This window comes from Suricata suricatta, chromosome 8 (genome assembly GCF_006229205.1).
Source record: "Suricata suricatta isolate VVHF042 chromosome 8, meerkat_22Aug2017_6uvM2_HiC, whole genome shotgun sequence".
Taxonomy (NCBI): Eukaryota; Metazoa; Chordata; class Mammalia; order Carnivora; family Herpestidae; genus Suricata; species Suricata suricatta.
In genome coordinates, this window is record NC_043707.1 from 18,007,533 (window position 1) to 18,022,982 (window position 15,450).

At 41.0% G+C, this 15,450-nt stretch overlaps 1 protein-coding gene across 6 annotated transcripts in view; it reads left to right on the forward strand.

Moving 5' to 3' along the window:
* The first annotated feature begins 14,919 nt into the window (after window positions 1–14,919).
* TNRC6A (trinucleotide repeat containing adaptor 6A) overlaps window positions 14,920–15,450 on the forward strand; it is a 97,324-nt gene continuing 96,793 nt past the window's right edge. For 2 of the 6 annotated variants that reach the window (XM_029949259.1, XM_029949260.1), the window contains exon 1: window positions 14,930–15,389. In XM_029949259.1, the coding sequence (XP_029805119.1) occupies window positions 15,385–15,389 (5 nt within the window). In that variant the 5' untranslated portion in view covers window positions 14,930–15,384. Of the gene's footprint in view, window positions 15,390–15,450 lie in introns of all 6 variants that reach the window. The other 4 variants (XM_029949261.1, XM_029949264.1, XM_029949265.1 and 1 more) reach the window with 3 other exon arrangements.

Consider the following 15,450-nt stretch of genomic DNA (forward strand, 5'->3'; position numbering starts at 1 on the left):
AAATTTCTCAGCCTCACTAGTGACTAAAGAAACATAAATTAAAATGAGATAACAGATTGGCAAAGATACAAAGGTTTCATAGTGTCCCAAATGAGAAAGGAAATAGGTGCTCTTATAAATTGCTGGCAAGAGTATATATTGGGCACAATCTTTTTGAAAGGCAGCTTAGTAATATTTATTACCTTCTTAAATGTTCATATCCTTTGACCCAACTAATCTCCTTCCACGAATTCATGCCACAGAGATCTCAGATATGTCAACAAAGGTGTAAATAGAATAATTTTCTTTGACCATCACAAACTAACAGAAAACCTGGAAATACAGAAAAAGAACGTTTTTCCTGAACCAACCACTGACACAATCTGGAAATAGACCCAAATACATGCCTCATCACCATGGAGTGAGTTAGAGTACATTTTCCACAAGCTAGGAAATTCTCCCACATAACTTCCACACGATGATCGATGATCGTTGAAATCAGGAAATGAACGTTGATATTCTCTACTCTTGAGACCCTTTTCAAACCCGTAATTATCTTAACAATGTCTTTTTAGCAAAGGCATCCAGAGAATCCAACATTGTTTTTAGTTGAGCTCTTTCATCGCTTTCAACCACAAACAACTCATGGGTCTTTCCTGGACTGTCATTAACCTTGACACTTGACTGAATTACAAGCCAGTTGGTCTGAAGAATGCCCCACAGTTTAGTTTGTCTGAGGTTTCCTCATTTTTGCATTTAAGTCATGCACCTTTGGGAGACACAGCACAAGAGCTTCTCCTTGCTTCCTACCTACCAGATGCTGCTAGATTTTGAGGTGACATCCACTTTGATGACTCTGTGAAGGTGGCGTCTCTCAGGCTTCTCTATTATAACATTGCTCTTTTCTCTTTTAATTTGTAAGTATTTTGTGGGAGGTGTTTTGATATTATGTAAATATCCTCTTTCTTGTCAAACGTGTGTGTGTGTGTGTGTGTGTGTTTGGAAACCACCTTATTGACTCACATATTTAGAGTGTGTAATTTGCTAAGTTTTGATATATCTATACAGATGTGAAACCATCACCACAACCAAGATAATAAACCTCCACCACCCCTAAAAGTTTTCTCCTGCCTTTCTAAAATCTTTCTTTCTCATTCTCTCTGCATCTTCCCTATCCCCAGACAAGCACTGATCTACTGTCCAATACTACAAATAAGTTGCATTTTCTACAATTTTATTGAAATTGAATGATAATTTTCTTCTTTACTGATGTCTGAGTTTTTTCTATCAGCATAATGATGTTAAAATTCATCTATGTTTTGCACACATCAATAGTTCATTCCTCTGAAGTGCTGAAGAATATTCCATTGTGTGGATATACACCAATTTGTTTATCCATTGTTCTGTTGCTGGGCAATTGAGTTGTTCTTAGTTGTGGGTTATTACAAATGAAGCTTCTATAAACATTTACACACAAATCTTTGTCTGAACAAATGTCTTCATGTCTCTTGGATAAGTATCTAGGACTGTAATGGCTAGATCATATGTCAGGTGTGTGTTTACCTTTATAAGAAACTACCAAAATGGCTTTCCAAAGTACCTGAGTGATTTTACATCCCAGCCAGCAGGGAATGAGAGCGACAGATGCTTCATATCTTCACTAGCAACAGTATGACCAGTCTTTATTTTATTTTATTTTATCTTTTAATGTTTATTCAATTTTGAGAGACAGAGAGAGAGTACAAATGGGGGAGGGGCAGAGAGAGAGGGAGACACAGAATCTACAATAGGCTCCAGGCTCTGAGCTGTCAGCGTAGAGCCTGACATGGGGCTCGAACCCATGAGCAGTGAGATCATGACCTGAGCCAATGTCAGATGCTCAACCTACTGAACCACCCAAGCGCCCCTAATTTTGGACACTCTTATAGGTGTGTGGTATTACCTTACCATGGTTTAAATTTGCATTTTCCTAATTTAACTAAAGATGTTGAACTTGTGTATATCTTTTTTTTTTTTTTTTTGAGCATGCATATATCTTACTGAGTGAAGTGTCTGTTCAAATTTTTGACCCATTTAAAATATAAGTTGTTCTCTCAGGGCGCCTGGGTGGTTCGGTCGGTTAAGTGTCTGACTCTTGATCTTGGGTCAGGTCATGATCTCATGGGTTTGTGAGATCAAGCCCCACATCCAGCTCTGTGCTGACAGCACAGAGACTGCTTGGGATTCGCTCTCTTCCTCTTTCTCTGCCCCTCCCCCACTCATACTCTCTCACTCTCTCAAGATCTCAAAAACAAACATGAAAAAAATGTTTTTAAGAATTAAAAAAAATAAGTTGTCTTCTTATTACTGAGTTTTATATCTCCTTTATATATTCTGGATGCAAATTCTTTATTGGATACGTGATTGGCTTTATACCTATGTCAAAACTTATATTCTAGTCTGTGGCTTGTGTTTTCATTCGCTGAGCAGTGTCTTTTGAAGAGTTGAAGTTCTTTTTTTTAATGCTTTTTTATTTATTTTTGAGAGAGAGAGAGAGCATGAACAAGGGAGGGTCAGAGAGAGAGGGAGACACAGAACTCCAAGACAGGCTCCAGGCTCTGAGCTAGCTGTCAGCACAGAGCCTGATGCGGAGCTCGAACCCACAACCGTGAGATCATGACCTGAGCTGAAGTCAGAGGCTTAGCCGACTGAGCCACCCAGGCGCCCCAAAGAGTTGAAGTTCTTAATTCTTAAGTGTTATGGACTGTGTTTTCGGTAACTATGAAATCATTGCCCAACTCAAGGTCACAAAGATTTTTCCTATATTTTCTTCCAGAAATTCTACTGTTTTTGTTTTCAGGTTTAGACTTAAGATCCATTTTGAGTTTAATTTTGTATATGGTGTAGGGTATGAGTGAAGGTACTATTTCTTGCATATGGATACCCAGCAGAATTATTTTCCTACCCATTGCTGAAAATAGATTGGCCATAGTGTGTAGATTTATTTCAGGGTTTCCTGTTGTGTTACATTGACCTGTTTGTCTCTCCTGATGCTAAACTCCACTGTCTTGATTACAGTTACTTTCCAATAAATCTTGAAGTCAGGTTCTCTACATCCTCCACGTTTGATCTTTTTCTTTTTTCTTTTCATTTTTATTTATTTATTTTAATTTTGAGTAAAGCTCTCTCCCCAACATGGGGCTTAAATTTATGACCCCAAGGTCAAGAGTCCCATGCTGTATGCTCAGAGTCAGCCAGGTGCTCTGGTTTTATTCTTTTTCAAGATTTTTTTTTGCCCATTCTATCTCCTCAGCAGTTCTACATGAGATTGAGAATCAACTTGCCAATTTTTACCACACCAAGAAAGGCCAACCCTGCTGGGATTTTGATTATCATTGCATTAATTCTATAAATCAATTTGGGAAACACTGACATTTTACCAGTACTGAGTCTTCTGATCCTTAAACACAATGTATCTCCATTTATTTAGGTATTCTTTAATTTCTTTCAGTGATATTTTGTAGTTCCCTGTGTATAGATTTTGCATATGTTTTGTCAGACTTATCTCTAAGTATTTCATTTTGTTGTACATTTTTTATTGTTTATTTATTTTTGAGAGAAACAGAGCCCCACGTCTTTCATGGGTTTTTTTTGTTGTTTGTTTTTTGTTTTATGCTGTTGAATATGGTTGTGCTTTGGGGGCCTGGGTGGCTCAGTCGGTTAAATGTTTGACTTCGGCTCATGACCTCACCATTTGTGGGATCAAGCTCAGTATCAGGCTCTCTGCTGACAGCTCGGAGCCTGGAGCCTGCTTTGGATTCTGTCTCTCTCTCTCTGCCTCTCCACTGCTCGCACTCTGTCTCTATCTCAAAGATAAATAAACATTAAAAAAGAAGGAAGGAAGGAAGGAAGGAAGGAAGGAAGGAAGGAGGGAAGGAAGGAAGGAAGGAAGGAAGGAAGGAAGGAAGGAAGGAAGGAAGGGAGAGAGAGAAAGAACAAAAGAAAGAAAGAATGAGAGAAAGAAAGGAAACAGTTGTGCTTTTGGTTCTAATTTCTAATTGATTGTTGCTGTTGTCTAGAAATGCAACTGATATTGGGGTGTTGCTTTTGTACTCTATAACCTTGCTAAAGTCACTCACTACACCTAGTAGCTTCTTTGCAGATGCCATGGAGTTTTTGCAGAGATGATCATACCATGTGTGAATAAAGACAGTTGTACTTCCTTTTCCCTCTCCTGAATTTGCCAGCAGCTCCAGAACAATGTTGAATAGAGGAGGTTCAAGCAAGCATTTTTGTCTTGTCCCTGATATTAGAGGAAAACTATTCAGTATTTCATCATTAAGTGTGAGATTAGTTGTAGAATTTTTGTACATGTCCTTTACCATGTTGAGCAAGTTCCCTTCTGTTCCTAGTTTACTATGAGGCTTTAAGAACAAAGCAACACAAAACAAACAAACAGGAATGGCTGTTGGAGGGGGTGGCTGGCTAGCACAGTTGGTAGAGTGGGTGACTCTTGATCTCAGGATTGTGAGTTCGAACCCCATGTTGGGTGTAGACATTACTTTTAAAAGACTAAAATATTAAAAAAATTTTTTTAACATTTATTCATTTTTGAGAGACAGAGCATGAGCAAGGGAGAGCAGAGAGAAAGGGAGACACAGAATCTGAAACAGGCTCCAGGTCCTAAGCTGTCAGCACAGAGCCTGATGTGGGGCTCAAATTCACTGACTGTGAGATCATGACCTGAGCCGAAGTCGGACGCTTAACCGACTAAGCCACCCAGGTGCCCCAAATTAAAATATTTTTTTAAAAAGAGTGGGGGCACCTGGGTGGCTTAGTCGGTTAAGCGTCTGACTTTGGCTCAGATCATGATCTCACAGTTGGGAGTTCGAACCCCGCATCGGGCTCTGTGCTGACAGCTGGTAGTGTGGAGCTCCTTCAGATCCTCAAGGCGTCTGCCTCTCTCTCTCCCCTCTCCAGCTTGTGCTCTCTCTCTCTCTCTCCCTCTCTCTCTCTCTCAAAAATAAACATTTAAAAAAACTCTTAAAAGAGCTTAAAAAAATAAAAGAATGGATATTGGATTTTGTCAAGAACTTTCTCTGATCTATTGAGATAATCATATGGTTTTTCTTTATAGTTTTATAATATGTTGAATTATGTTGATTGCATTTGTGGAATAATACCATTTTTTAATGGAATGTTGTTATTTTTATATGTGGTTGAGTTTGGCAAAATTTAAAAATTTGTACATTTGTGTTCATTAGAGACATTGGTCTGTAGTTTCCTTTTCTTGCAATACCTTAGCCTTTGTTACTGCAGTGGTAATGTTGACCTCATGAAAGAAATTGGGAAATAGTCTCTTCTCTTTAATTTCTGGAAAAGTTTGATAGAATTTGTATTATTCATTTCTTAAATATTTGGTAAAATAAATGAAGCCATCTGGACCTGGAGCTTTCTTCATGGGACATTTTTAACCACAAAATCAAAATTTTAAATAGATATAGGACTATTCAGGTCATCTATTTCTTCTTCTTCTTCTTCTTCTTCTTCTTCTTCTTCTTCTTCTTCTTCTTCTTCATTGTCATCATCATCATTGTCATCATTGTCATCTATTTCTTCTTGAGTGTTTCCATTTGTGTCTTCCAAGGAATTTGTTTCTTTTATCTAAGTTACTGACTTTTTGGTATAAACTGGTTCACATTATTTCCTTATTATCATTCTATTCTCTATCGGATTTGCAGTAATATCACCCCGCCTATTTCTGATATTATTACTTTGTGTCTTCTACCTTTTTCTTAACCAATAGAATTGTATGAATTGTATTTATTTTCTTAATGAAACAGGTTCTTTTTTTATGGATTTTTCTCAATTATTTTTCTGTTTTCTGTTTCACTGATTGCCACTCTGATCTTTATTATTTCTTTTCTTCTCTTTCTTTTTTCATTTGCTCTTCTTTGTTCTAGCGGCTTAAGGTGGAAACTAAGTCCATTGATGTGAGACCTTCTTTTCTAATACAGATATTTAGTGTGCTATAAACATCCCTCTACTCCATTAGCTACATTCTACAAATTGTGGTGTGTTATGCTTTCATTTTCATTTATTCATACATTCTAGCTTTCCTTTTGATTTCTCCTTTGACACTTGGGTTATTTAGGAGGGTGTTCTTCTGTCTCCAAGTATATTTCTTTTTTTCCTATCAGGGATTAATGTCTTCCATTCCTAGATTTTCAATGTCTTAAAAACTGTTGTCTCATAAATTTTATGTATATTTTCAGTTGTTTCAGGAGGGAGGTCAATATAGCTTTGTTTGCTCCATCTCAGTTGGAAGCAGAAGTCCTTGTTCCTCATCAAACATTGGATGAATGAATGAATCAATGAATGAATAAATGCAATACATTTGTGTCTATACAAACATATAGTTTCCTATTTTATTGAGTGGATTATAATCCCTTACTGTCACTATTTGTTTTAATGTTATAATTATCCTAAGTTTGGTAAGTGAGTATAAACCTTTTTAAATATGGAAATGCTCAATGTGGCATTTCTCCCCCAAAATGAGTGGACGGAGCATGAAAGAGACTGGGCCTCAAGGAAAAGCAGAGAGCCATTATCACTTCTTAGTCCAATCATACAAAAAATAAGGAAATAATCGATTATTATTTTTTGAAAGATTTTTTTAACGTTTATTTTTGAGTGAGAGAGAGAGAGAGAGAGAGAGCAGGGGAGGGGCAAAAAGAGAGGGGCAGAGAGAATCTGAAGCAGTCTTCTGCCCTGACAGCAGAGAGCCAGATGTGTGGCTCCAACTCACAAACTGTGAGATCATGACCTGAGCCAAAGTCAGACTCTTAACTGACTGAGACACCATGCACCCCTGAAAGATTTTTATTTTTATGTAATCTCTTCACCCAATGTGGGGCTCATACTCAGAACCCTGAGATAAAGTGTTGCCTCCTCTATGCACTGAGCCAGCCAGGTGCAACAATGATTGATTATTTCAATAGTGAGTGTCAGAGGGACCTAGTAAAGGACAGAAGCACCTACATTATATTTTCGACACAGCAGTGAAGTGGCAAAGGAATACATTATAGAAAGAATGTTATTTACACCTTTAAGGTAAAGCAAAACCCAGCAGATCCAAGAAGCCAAGGCGAAACTTGGTCTTGCTGGTGGCCGAGATGGTAACTAGCAAGTGCTTGGGAAAACAACGATGCTCCTCGACACACATTTTGGAACTGCTTGGAAGAAAAATGACACTCATTCTTCATCATTCAACAAGCATTAATTCAATGTTTAATACCTCATACACATTGATGTGGGTACTGGGGAATATGACGCTGAACTCAACTGACAGGTCCCGACTCTGCAGGGCCTTACATGCCAGCAGTGTCGGGATAAAAGGAGTTATTGCATGAGCATGTGTGAAATTCCAGCCATGAATGCTCAAGGGGGTCTTTCCAGGGGACTGGGTTTCCACCTGAATAGGAGGGGACAAGAGTCAGTGAAGTCTAGGTTAGTATTGGTACTGGAATTTCATCTGCATTGTTACAATGTGCAGAGAATCACAGGGAAGGCTTGTCAAAACGTTTGAACTGGGCTTTGAAGTAGGAGTTTGTTTGGTGGACATAATAGGAAAAGTGTTCCATTCAGAAGAAATAAGATGTTTTAGTCATCGAGGCATTGGCAAATGTGGGAGAGCAGCAATGATTCAGTATCACTGGAACACAGAATAAGAATTCTCGGAAGGGCACCTGTGTGGTTCCGTTGGTTAAGTGTACAACTTCAGCTCAGGTCATGATCTTGTGGCTTGTTGGTTTGAACCTCGCGTTGGGCTCTGTGCTGACAGCTCAGAGCCTGGAGCCTGCTTCAGATTCTGTGTCTCCCCCTCTCTCTGCCCCTCCCCTGCTTGCACTCTGTCTGTCTCTGTCTCTTAAAAATAAATAACCATTGAAAAAAGAAAAGAATTCTCAGAAACTGGGCAAGTTTGGTTGGTAAGAATTCTGGAAGGGCTTTTTCTGATCCGTAGCCCGACACGTTATCCACTGCGCCACTGGGCTGCCCCTTGGAAGGGCTTTTTATGCTAGGCAAGGAATTTCAGATAGTATCCTATAGAATAGAGAGAATTTTAAGCAGCAGCAATACCTGACCAGATTTACTTGTTGAAAGAGCATTTTGATGGCATTGTAGATATTTGAATAGAATAGAGGGAGGTGAACAATGCATGGGAAAATCATTCCAGGGCACCTGGTGGCTCAGTCTGTTAAGCATCCGACTCTTGATTTTGGCTCAGATCATGATCCCAGGGTTTGTGGTTTCGGCGCCCCGTTGGGCTCCAAGCTGACAGCAGGGCCTGCTTGAGATTCTCTGTCTCCCTCTCTCTCTGCCCCTGCCCTGCCCTGCTCTCATTCTTTCTCTCTAAAAATAAACTTAAAAAAAAAGATTGCCTTAGAAAAATGATTCCTTCACCTAGTAAATATTATTAAGAGCCTAATATGTACTAGGCATTGTGAAAGATGCTAAAGATAAAATGATCCCAAGGCCAACCTGGTCCTTGCTCTCCTGGAGCTTACAAAGAATCTGGAGAATCAAAGATTAAACAAATAATGACAAAAATATTCCATCACAGATTTGATAATGCTACAAAGAAGTAGAGACTGCCTTCCGAATATGTAATTGGGACAACTAACAAGTGGTGGTCAGCAAAAGTCTTTCCTGGGAAAGTCACACAGGGCTTGAGAGCCTGGTTAGCCATGGTGAGCAGCAGGCTGGGTCAAGGAGCTGGACACCTTTTCAAATATGAAAGAAAGGCCCTTGGATTATCTGGACTTATGAGCAAGGGGAATGACCAGAGATACCATTAAGAAGACACCGTTGGGGTGCCTGGGTGGCTCAGTTGGCTAGGTGGCCGACTTCAGCTCAGGTCATGATCTCATAGTTCATGAGTCTGAGCCCCTCATTGGGCCCTGTGCTGACAGCTCAGAGCCTGGAGCCTGCTTTGGGTTCTGTGTCTCCCTCTCTCTCTCTGCCCCTCCCCTGCTTGTGCTCTGTCTCTCTCTAAAAATAAACATTAAAACATTAGGCTTTGAATTAAGAGCCTTGGAAAGTCTTTGAATGATTTGAAACTGGAGAGTAAGATGATTAAGTTTTCATTTTAAGAGAAGATCGTCAAGGATGCTCCATGGAGAATGATTTCAAGAGGCTGGGAGTGAACACATGCAGTGCTGCCCAGGAGGTGGAGCAGTGAGATCCCTTCCCGGGAGGGGAGGTACAACCTGGTGGAACCATTTTAGGAGCATTCTAGAGTTTCTCCCATAGTTGAATATACATGTATCCTGTGCTTCAGTAATTGTGTTCCTAGCTATTTATCCAAGAGAGATAAAAACATATGTGTACACTCCACCAGAAAAGATGTGCACCAGAATGTTCTTAACAGCTTTATTCATAATCACCCCAAACTGGAAATAACCCAAATGTCAATCAATAGAAGATGGTGAACAAGCTGTGGTGCATCCATTCAATGGAATACTTCTCAGTAACAAAGAGAAATTCACTTCCGATACTTGCAACATCAATGACTCTCACACACATATGTGTGTGTGTGTGTGTGTGTGTGTGTGTGTGTGTGTATATATATACATATATATATATGTATATATATATAGTGTATGACTCCATTTATATGAGGTTCTAGAACAAACAATCCTAATTTATGGAGATACAAGTCAAAAACAGAGTGGTTTCCTGATGTCAGGTGTATGTGTTGGGAGGGAGCAGATGAGTGACTAAGAAGGGACACAAGGGAATATTCTGGGGTGTTTGAAATGTTCTACATATTGACTGTGGTAGAGGTTATCCAGGTTTATTTATTTGTCACACTCATTGCATTTTTCACTTCAAATGGGTGCATTTTGTTTAAGTTAAACAATACCACAACCAAAACATAAAAGAGGGAGGAAGAAAATAATCTGTGGGAGTATACTGGAGTTGGCAGCGGAGAAACAGAGGATGGGAAGAATAAGAGAGACGTTTGGAGATGAAATAACATATTGATGCATTGGATGAGGGGGAGAGAAAAGTCAAAATTGATACTTGGGTGTCTGGCTGGGCAGGTTCAGTGAGCTGACACTGTTATTACTGACCTGAGGACAACTGTCCCCTTGGGGACCTGTTTGTGTGCAGTGGGGGAAGAAGGCAGAGGAGGACATGAGTCTGAGACTCATCAGTCTAATGTCTGGGAGGCATCACTTGGCCCCATTATACTACGCTTACCCCACTTTTCTCCTCCCTCGCTCGCTGGCTTCTTCCGTGGAGTATCAAACCTCCTCAGGACTCATTCTGGACATTATCTTCTCATTCCATAGCAATCGTTCTCTATAAAATAATACTCCACCCCCATTCCTCAGAGGGCTTGGGAAAACCATTAAAGTGGCTCCGGTCAATTGTCACAAAGTGGTGGTGGGTGTGTGTGTGCTCAGATTCAGTGGATAGGAGCCGTGGGTGCTAGATAGCCCCACAAAATGGAAAATGCACTCTCTCTCACTCAACACTCACACAAGTGAAAGATGTGTTTAAAATTAGCAGAGAGGGCGCCTGGGTGGCTCAGTCGGTTAAGCTTCTGGCTTAGGCTCAGGTCATGATCTCATGGTTCGTGGGTTCGAGCCCCACATCGGGCTCTGTACTGACAGCTGGCTCAGAGCCTGGATCCTGCTTCAGATTCTGTGTCTCCCTCTCTCTCTGACCCTCCCCTTCTTGCATTGTCTCTCTCTGTCTCTCAAAAATAAGTAAAAAACATAAAAAAATAAAATAAAATTACCAGAGGACCTAATTCCTTCCTTTTTCAGTTTTAATGCACCCTAAAAGTCTGGGAATGCAATTACCACTTAAGTTGAAGGAGAATTATCATCTGGTTGTTCAGAACCTGACTGAGAGTTGTTCTGTATTCTGGAAAAAAATTTGCCTCCAACATCACTTCGGTTCTTGGTGTGTGCGTCATCAATGTGACATTGCTAGGCTGGCCTGAATTTGTCGTAGGGATTCCCCATACAGTGGCCCACATCTGCCTGCGTTACTGAGGTTTCCAGCGGACACCATTCCCAAGCATTTGCCTAGGGAAAGTCATTTTATTTTGTTGTGCTTTCTTTTCTCTTATTTTTCCTTTGAATCAGTTATTACATACCTCTTTTGAAATTATGTGTTAGGTAGGTCATATTACCTATGGCTATCATTTGGGGACAGTAAAGGGTGGTGTTACAAAATATTTGTTATCAAAATGGCATGTAGAGTCTAATATGGTTGAGATAAACGAGGCTACTGATGTGGTGGTTAGTGACCTGGGCTCGGGAGCCAAATTGCTTGGTTTTACTACTGCAATTTTTGTGACTTTGGACACATTAATTATCCTCATCTTAAAATGGGGATCACTTTCCTACCACGTGGGGCTGCGCGAGGAAAACCATGAATGTTTAGTGAATATTTGTCAAGCACTTAGACCAATGCATGACTGACACGTATTAAGCACCAAATAAATTTTAGCTTCCAAGATCAGATGAGATCAGGCGTGTTCAGGGTGGAGTGGCCATAGACTGAGCACCAGCTAAATTTTAGTTAAATAAATTAAATACACTCTCTCTGGGAAATTTTCATGTTCATGCCTTTAAATTCCATCTATGCATTATTGAGGAAAAAATTCTAAATTTAAAAACGTTTCGGGGCACCTGGGTGGCTTCGTCAGTTAAGCACCCTGTCAGAACTCACCTCGTGCATGTGAGTTCGAACCCCACGTCGGGCTCTGTGCTGACAGCTCAGAGCCTGGAGCCTGCTTTGGATTCTGTGTCTCTCTCTCCCTCTGTCCCTCCCCTTCTCATACTCTATCTCTCTTCTCTCAAAAACAAATAATAAAAATACTTAAAAAAACATTTTGAGTGACCTTTGCCTAAAAAATACATGTATAGATATAACAGGATGACATTTGGTTTAAAAAAGAAAAGCCTTGGGAGAAAAAAATTCATTTTCTTTCAAGTACATAATTTTCGAAGTCAGGCTAGTCATTTACTCTTCCCAGTGAGATAAAGAAGAAAGGATTGAAGAACACTTATATTCTGGTAACCTCAGAAACCAAGGAAGAAAGACAAATTGAGAAAAGGTCTTACTTAAATTTAGATTTGGAGGCACTTGGCTGGTTCAGTCTGTAGAGCATGCAACTCTTGATCTCAGGGTGGTGAGTTTGAGCCCCACGTTGGGTGTACAGATTACTTAAACATAAAATCTTCAAAAAAAATTAAATCGGTACAGACTCATTCCAATTTATGCTCAGTAAGAGGAAGCAAGAAGATTCTTGAGATAGTTACATGTTCTTCCCAAGCTATTTAATTAAAAAAATTATTGTTGGAAAGGCATTTCATGTTATATACAAATTCTCAAGCTAAACTTCAACAATGTGCCCTACAAAATATTCTAATATTTGTTTAATCTAGGGAATATGCTTGTTGTAGGGATGGCATTTGCTTATTTTAATGAGCAGTGGTAATGAAACCCGTTACTCCATATCAGACCTTGTTTCTGGTTTTGTTCTGAATTGATGATGCAAAGTAAAATAAAAATGGCGACTCCAGGGGATTTAAAGGCAAATGCAACACAGAGCCTGTTTTCATCCACAACAAGGACTCACAAATATAAACCTCCAGCCTGAGACCATTCCTTTGCTGTTCCCTGGGTCCTGGTTGGCCTCTCCTTATCCTTCAGCTCTCCCGTGAAGCTTCACATTTTCAAAGAAATCTTCTTTGACCACATAACGTATGTTACGTTCCTCTGTTTTACACTTTCTTGGAACAACATTCATTTCCTTCTGTGTACTTGTCATCGTTTGTAATTATACACTTTGTTTGCTTAAAAAAAAAGAAATCTGTCCCATAAGAATTTTCTCCACCAAAGTAGTTCCTCACAAATGGCTGGGAACCAGGCCCTACCACAGTATCTAGTACACAGTAGGTGCTCAATAAATGTTTGTTGCATGGGTGACCTGTCATTTTGGCATTCTGGTGTATACAGGTGAGGTATAGGCTAAATATATCAATTTGAAAGTCATCTGCATTTAAACAGTATTTAAGTACCAGAGAATCGATGAGATCACCCACTGCAAGGAGGAAGTGGAGAGAGGGAAAAAGGTTTGGAACAGAGCCTTGGGGATCCTGACATTAATTTGGTATAAAGCAGAAGATGCTGGCAGTGGGTACAAAAAAAGGAATCGCTAGAGAGGTAACAAGAAATTTGGGAGAATGTGTTGCCAAGACAGCCAGGAGAAGGTAGGAGTGGCCGCTGGTAGAAATACAGCCAAGACCTAAGTCAAGACCAGGCCAGAAAAGTCACACTGGGTTTGGGAGTTTCAAGGTCAATAGTGACATGGGTAAGAGCAATTTTTGCGGAGGGCTAGAAAGGATTAAGAAAACAGCTGTGTAAATGTCAATAAATATTATTGTTTTCATTGCATTATGCTGTCATGGAAAATTATTCGTAAACCTGGTATGAAAGCATGCTGTGCTATGAATAGGTGTTCATATTTTTTAACTCCTAAAGAAATGATGTAATATAATTTTTTAAACATTTTAAGTAGAAAGGATCATAAAAGAAAGACAAACAAATATATGTATGTATGGATTTGATGGCAGGGGTGGGGGGGGAATCACTCTCGGTTTATTTGCTGGCCTCTACATTTTACATTTTGTAAACCTGATTTTTTAAAAAAAGATTTTATTTTTTTAAGTAACCTCTGCATCCAAGGTGGGGCTCAGTTTTACAATGCGAGATCAAGAGTTGCATGCTCTACTGACTCAGCCAGCCAGGCATCCCTATAAACCTGATTTTTAAAGTTGTGTCTGTGTGTGTGTGTGTGTGTGTGTGTGTGTGTTTAACATGCTCGTTGTGCAAATATGATACAAAACAAAAAGCCATCCATATACATTAAAGGAAGAAAATTAAAATCCTCAGAACATCATCAGCTAATGTTTAGGTGCTTATGTTTTAGGACTTCTTGTGCATGCATGCGTTCATTCATTAACTTATTTATTACACGTCTACCTGATAGGAACTGGGCAGGCAGTCAAGGGAGGTTTTGTTTCTTTTTAATGGTGAGATTGGGGCACGTTTTAAAGGGAGTGGAAAGAAAGACCTAGTTTACCAAGAGGAAAACAGGATGATCCTTAGAGTGAGGTTTTTGAGAAGCAATGGGTTTTAAGCTCAGAGAGGAGGGATCATTTTTTGAGTAGGGGGAAGAAAAGCGTTTTGAGGGGATGATGGAAAGAATATACACATATACACACGAACACATACATGTATTTTATCGTATCTACGTGTAAGTATATTGCTGTATCTACCTGTAGGTGAGTAGCCATCTCCCAGGGACACTTAAGTATATATTTTTACTTTATTGCAAGAATGTATCGTATTGTATTTACATGCTTCCTACGGTGTGAGTTTGGAACCCGTTTCTTCACTAATTCTATTGTAACCACTTTCCCCTTGCCGTTGCTCTTCCTCCCCATCATTTTTGCAGTAGCTCAGTTTTTAAAGCCACCTTAGACTGTTGGACATTTGGCCGTTCACGATTTTTCACCATCGTCCATGCCGACGCTTAACATCTTGACGGTGAAAATATTTGAGGTTATCCAAGGATTATTATCGGAACAGAAACCCGTGCCAGTGGAATTGCTGAGTCAAACGGTCTGCAAAACTCGGTGGATAAAAATCGCTTTTAAACCTCATAGCCCACCTCAGGTATGCATTCTTTACCTGAGGAGGAAGCAGAGGAGCACAGAGGTTAAATAACTGGCCCAAGGTCAAATATAATTACAAGTGGCGGATTTCAAAAGCCGCGCGGGCACATCTTGCTGCGGCAGGGGTAGAGTTTGCGGTTTAGGCTTTTTTTTTTTTTTTTTTGGTGTGTTTCGGCGGGGGAGGGGCCGGGCGGCAGGGAAGGAAACTTGTGTCGCAGCAAAGAAGGAGGAGGAGGAGGGGTGGGACTCCAGTCGGATCGCAGCCGGCAGCGGCGAGAGAGGCTGGGCCCGAGGCTCGGCGGGCTCCCCAGCCTCTGTGTGGGGCGCTTCGGAGGCCGTTAACCCCCTCAGGGAGGTCCGGGCCGCCGGCAGCGAGCCGCGCCCGGGCGGTTACCAAGGGCCTGTCCCGTCAACGGGGCTAGTTGCTAGGGCCTCCATCTTGAGGCCGACGGCCGCGGCGTCCCCGGAAGGGGTTGCCGAGCGGGGCATTCACTTCCGGTCTGGGGCCTGCGGCGGCGGCGGTGGCGGCGGCGGCGGCAGCGGGTCGGTGTAGAAAATGGCGCTGGTGCAGCGGCTCGGGCCTCTCCCCGCGGCGCTGCGGAGGGCTTGAGGCTCGCGAGCCTCACTCGCCGCGCCCCACTTGCTCGTGCACTTTACACACATGAGGTGAGCGGGCGCGGGGGCCTCCCTCCGGGCGGGAGGAGCCTGGGGCGCTGCCGCAGGGCCC